The 6,000-nt window shown below is 40.4% G+C and overlaps 1 protein-coding gene across 9 annotated transcripts in view; it reads left to right on the top strand.

Moving 5' to 3' along the window:
• The window catches only part of barhl2 (BarH-like homeobox 2), a 68,504-nt gene extending 63,538 nt beyond the window's left edge, over positions 1-4,966 (top strand). For 5 of the 9 annotated variants that reach the window (XM_037771131.1, XM_037771132.1, XM_037771138.1 and 2 more), the window contains 3 exons: positions 1,035-2,218; positions 2,929-3,154; positions 4,286-4,966. In XM_037771131.1, the coding sequence (XP_037627059.1) occupies positions 1,612-2,218; positions 2,929-3,154; positions 4,286-4,604 (1,152 nt within the window). In that variant the 5' untranslated portion in view covers positions 1,035-1,611 and the 3' untranslated portion in view covers positions 4,605-4,966. The remainder of the gene's footprint in view (positions 1-1,034; positions 2,219-2,928; positions 3,155-4,285) is intronic. The other 4 variants (XM_037771133.1, XM_037771135.1, XM_037771134.1 and 1 more) reach the window with 2 other exon arrangements.
• Positions 4,967-6,000: the final 1,034 nt, after the last annotated feature.

Here is a 6,000-nt window from a genome sequence, read left to right on the forward strand (position 1 = left end):
TATCTTCCTCCGTCTCACATCAATAATCATCATCATCATCGTCAACCTGCTGGGGAGGAAGAAGAACAAGAAGAAGAGGAAGAAGAAAAGGATAAGAAAAAAAAGCAATAATAATAAGATAAACCCGCTCGATGATTCATCCTCAAATTCCGGAAAAAGTGCGGAGGATGTGGAGGAAGAAAAAAATCCATCTGAAAGAAAATTTCACGTCCGCCAAAAAAAAAAAAACTGTGAGAGAGCACGAGCATACATTCACCTATCTGTGAGAAGTGACATTTCCCATGAACAGACATCATCCGGAGAGCGCGCGCGTTCAGAAGTGCAGCCTCTCTCTGCAGACACTTTGTCAGCTGAACGCAGCGCGCTTTTTCCTCCATATATCCTTCAAATCTCCACGTCGATGGGGAGGGAGAAAGTCCTGAATTCCTTACTACCTTTGAACGCTCATTAGCACCTCATAATTACTTTACTAATTAGGATGACATGCTTATTAACAAGATGTGCTGTCATGACAGTCACCAGCACTCCTCCCAGTTCCTAAATATGTCGAGGAATATATCCATAAAGATAGATGACAGTGCAGGACGCGATCACGGCCTCGTGTTCACATCTCAAATATTATCATTTTAAAAAATTATTTTTCCAATTTAAAATCAGCTCTGAAAATGGATAAAGTTAAAATATGGCAACAGTTGCGTATTTTAAACTTTTACGCAGCGTAAAAGTGTCCAACAAGAAAATTCTGGAGTCAATAAATGATATTTCGAAAAAATAAATGATATATTTATATTTCATCCTACCATAGTGCTGGAACTGCTGAACAGCCACTGTTGAGTTTCTGCCTTTTTTTCAGTTAGACTTTATCAATTAATTTAGAGCATCATAATTATTTGTTTCCTTCTTTTTTCTTTATTTCCCACTTCCCTCAGTCTTTCTGCCTCAGCCAGGATATTTCATATAAAATGTTTACAGCGTGGCCTTGAAGCACACGCGTGTTTTTTTTCCTCCTTTTTTTTTTATTTTTTTTATTCCAGAATTAAACTCAATGGTTGGCTTGAACTGTCTCGATAAAGAAACAACTCCCTGATTGGTGAGGCTCCAGAGCCAGTCAGGAGTGGGAGCCAATGGGAGAGGAGGAAGGTGGTGGTGGAGGTGGTGGTGTATGAGGGGGACGACGAGAGAAAAGGCGTCGAGTGTTTATTATAAAGGAGAAAATATTAATTCCCCCCTCGCCGTGGGCCGTGACGTCAGTATAGGAAGTCATTGTAGAGCAACACTGGAGCGATTAGCAGCAAAAAGGGGGAGCCTGATGTGGAGGAGTCAGCCCTATGTATATCTCTCTATACGACTCAACTTTTAACACTAACTTCAATATCCAAACACTAAAAAGCGACGTGGACTACGCAGACCCACACTTTTACGCATTTTTCCCCTGAATGTAACACCTTTTGGAGCCGCTTTGTAAAACGTGGATTTTCTCTCTTGGGTTTTTTGTTTTTAAATAATTTTCTTATTATAAGTTAATTTGTTTTGCTGACTTTTCTGGGAGGAGGAGGAGAAGCATCATCTCGGCTGTTGTTATGAAGACTTCTTCACCACTCCTTTCGTAACATGGAAGGATCCAGCGGGTCGAGTTTTGGGATAGACACTATTTTATCCGGCGCTTCTAATAACTCTGGCAACCTCATGAACGGAGATTTCCGGCTGCAGGGCGACAGCAGGACGGCGGATTTCAGGAGCCTGGCAACGCCGTCGCCATGCTCGGACATAGACACTGTGGGAACGGGCCCCTCGTCTCCCATCTCGGTCACCATGGAGCACAACTCCGCCGCCGATGCGCATCTGGTCCAGGACAGCCTTCAGCAGCATCACCAACACCATCATCACAACAACCAGCCGCTGTCGCCCCAGCAGCAGCAGCAGCAGCAGCAGCAGCAGCAGCAGCAGCAGCAGCGTGGTGAGCCGCTGCAGCTCGCAGGTGCCGGCTGCGCACCGAGGAGCGCCACCTCCTCGTTTCTAATCAAAGACATTTTGGGTGACAGTAAACCGCTGGCAGCCTGCGCACCTTACAGCACCACCAGTGTATCCTCACCGCATCACACGCCAAAACCAGAAAGTGCCACGGCTCCGGACGGCTTCAGGCCCAAGCTGGAACAAGACGAGAACAGAGGCAAGTTGGACAAAAGAGACGACATTCAGAGTGAAATGAAATGTAACGGTAAGAGACCGTAATTGATCTCAGAAAAGACACCATTTATTATTTCGTTTACTGAAAAAAAATCTGTTATAGTTGAGGTGAATTATGGGCTACAAATAAAAGAGTGTAGACAATAAAAACAAATGAGCTAAAATAATATTAGTGGGCTTAAAAAAAATAAAGTAATAATAAATCTAATGATACTAGAAATAATATGTATTTTTTTCACTGTCTGATTCTTTGTCTGGCTTCCTTTATTAGTCTAATAGATGTGAAAACAGATGTAAGCCCGGTGATTTTCCCCGTGCGCGGTGGCCTCCCTAGTGGGTCAATTAGAGAGATTATTGTTCTTCCTAGAGGGGGGATCATGGTGCACTGGAAACCAGCTACAAATAGAGATGGATTGACATATTGATTTCTCGTTTTCTGAAGGAAAAAAAGAACCAAAAAAACCAAAAACTTCAGGTGACATATAACACATAAAATGTCTGTTATTTATCGTACCACACGTGTGTGTGAGTAAAAAGCTCCATCACTCGGAGCAAAAAGTATTCCTACTAAGTTGGGTGAAAGTTTGACTGGAGGCTGAGCGCGCACACCTGCCTGTGTGGTTATTTTTGGTGTTTTTTAAAGGGCTCTGTATTGAAAAGGTATTTAAAATGGAGACATTTTTTTCCCAGCAGGCCTGATTTGTTTTAGTCTAATTCCGCCTTGCTTGATCTGTTGTTTAGGGACTAAAGAAGAAGGCGACCGGGAGATCTCCAGTAGCAGAGACAGTCCACCGATGCGCACGAAAAAGCCTCGCAAAGCACGGACAGCCTTTACCGACCACCAGCTCAACCAGCTGGAGAGGAGCTTCGAGCGACAGAAATACCTCAGCGTGCAGGACCGCATGGACCTGGCCGCGGCTCTCAACCTGACGGACACGCAAGTCAAGACCTGGTACCAAAACAGACGGTAGGTCACCACACACACATAACTAATACAGACACAACGAAAACATGCAGCAACACAGCTTCATTTTGGTCCTTTAAAAACAACTCTTTATTAGAGGAATGATCCAAGTCAGCACTGAGATATTTCATCATTTAAAAATAATGTTAACATATTATTAGACATTGTTAAACATCAAAAATCACTACCAAAACAAAACCCACACATTAAAGATGCATTTTATTGTTATTTATGTTGCTGAGTATTTTTTTAATTCAGCCAGTCATAAACACATCCCACATGTCTGACATCAGGCCTTTATTTTGACAATACTTCTAACTCACCATTTGCTAATTCATCCAAACAGAGGCAACACAAGCATGCACAACTTTTATTGTAATTGTTCTCGGGCACGGAAAGGCCCCAATGATTTTTCAAAATTTGTATTTTGAGAAAAACAAATAAGAATCTTTATTTTATTTACTGAATACATTTCGACATATTTGAGGTTGACATGATCATTTCAAAATAAAATCCTAATAAGATATATTTTGTAGAGCAAGTTGAAATTACAAATTTTCTGAAAATGTCAATTTATGTTTTTATTTTTGCTTGCTCGCACTTTGTCTTTTGGCTTACAGCTTCACTGGGCCTATTATATATTTAAACACCTCATGCATATATTTTTTATTTAGTTTGAAAGTGTCACGAAATATATATATATTCTTGCAACATATGTTGTTAATGCACATGTTTTCCTCCTTGGTAGAACTGCTTAAAATGTCCTTGAGTTTTTTTATTTTATTTTTTAAAACATGTATATATATAGTCTATCTTTCATCCGCAGAGCTTTATTTAAAATCCCATAGCGTTTTACCTGCGACTTTTCAAAATAAAGGTTAATTATAGAGCCTATATTTATTGTCCTTGTGCAGATGTGTAAAAAAAAAAAAAGTAGGCTTTGATAAGTTTGAACCAAAGCATATCACACTTCTTGATATTTTTTTCTTTTACCTAATTAAACCTTAACCGTGATTCGGTGCCTTCAATAATTAGGCTCGTGCATACCAATTAAGGAGGCCGTTTGGGGAATTACCAGGAGAGAGCGAACTGATTAAATAATTCATCTGTTTGTATTTTGATCTGATTTTTCAGGACGAAGTGGAAGAGGCAGACGGCGGTGGGATTAGAGCTGCTGGCTGAAGCAGGAAACTACTCGGCCTTACAGAGGATGTTCCCGTCGCCCTATTTCTACCACCCGAGCCTGCTGGGTACCGTGGACAGCACCACGGCGGCAGCGGCGGCCGCGGCCATGTACAGCAGCATGTACCGGACTCCTGCCGCGCCGCATCCCGGCCTCCAGAGACCTCTAGTCCCGAGGGTGCTCATCCACGGCCTGGGGCCTGGAGGGCAACCGGCTCTAAACCCGCTGAACCCCCTCAATAACCCCATGGTCTCACAGCATCCACGATAAAAACACACAAACAGACTCGAAACAAGACGAGAAAAAGACGGTGAACCAGAGAAACCTGGTTGAACACGTGATGTGAGTAACTGGATCGGAACCACATTGCAGGACTTGTTCTCCCCCCTTCCCCCCCCCAGAAAAAGACCCATTTAAAGACATTTTACAGAAGTAAAGGAGGTATTTAATGTAGGCCCAGATAGCCTAAAGGCCAGTCCTATAAAGACTCTCTGTGTCTGTCTGTCAGACCACGAGGACTGCTCCTGTCTGATTGTTTGTTTGTTTGTCTTTTGTACAAATACACTTACATTAGCAAAATAAACTTATAAAGTTTATTAGATGGAGGAGAAGAACGGAATGAATAAAGAAGTAATGATACTAATTGAATTTGCAGACGCTTCTATTCAAAACTGGAGTTTAAAAATTCATTTTCTTTGACGCAAAAACTTTCATCCAAGAAGAAAACAATTCAGAATCAGAATCAGAATGGTGTTTATTGCCAGATGTAACAGGAATTTGCTTTGGTTTTGTTGGTGCAAGTCAAACAGTATAATAACAAAAGAATAGATAAAAACGATAGAATAAAATAAGAATAAAAAAATTGAATTTCTACCAATATACAATATACAAAATAAGCTATAAACAAAAATAAACATGATATAAACAGATAGTGCCAATTCATCAATTAAACATTATAAATAATAAACTGGATTTCTCTAAATACTTTTTAATATTATAAAATAATGCACAGCTTTATTCTGTGGCTCTTATTTTATTAAGATACAATAATGTATTGTATATTTATTTTGATAATTCTAGTGGTATCTAACCCATATAATCTCAGGTCACCCTTTTTGGATGCTGACATAATTTTTATGACATAAATAGATCAACGTAAATAATTAGTTACAGGAGCATATGGTGTTTTAAATTTGTAGATATTTCATTTCAAACTTAGTGATCACCGACTGGAGGTCAGTTTCCACGCCTTTTTGTTTCCATCCCTGTTTACCAGCACATCTCCATATGGATGCTTAGCAGCTGATTGGTGCATGGTGGTGGGATGAATGGTTTTGATGAGTCGGGTAGTATACTGGGAATGTGGCCTTGGCTTAGCAGCTGTTCTCTGGGAGCACAGCAGACAATAAGCCTGAATTTCTCAGCGTGAGCGATCAGGAGGAGAAGAAGCCTGCAAGAAAAAAAAAAAGAAAAAAAAACCCTGCTGATAATCTGCTCAGTCTCAATAACCAATAAGCGTCAGTGAACTTGTTTCAGGAAGTTTTTTTAAGGGGAAATAACCTCTAGTGACCTCATTGCACTTTGTTATTTTTCAGCCTCACAATATATTTTTTTGCATCATTCTTTAAGTTATTAGCATTTTCTTTTTTGCGTTATCTTGTTTTGG

This window comes from Sebastes umbrosus, chromosome 5 (genome assembly GCF_015220745.1).
Source record: "Sebastes umbrosus isolate fSebUmb1 chromosome 5, fSebUmb1.pri, whole genome shotgun sequence".
NCBI lineage: Eukaryota > Metazoa > Chordata > Actinopteri > Perciformes > Sebastidae > Sebastes > Sebastes umbrosus.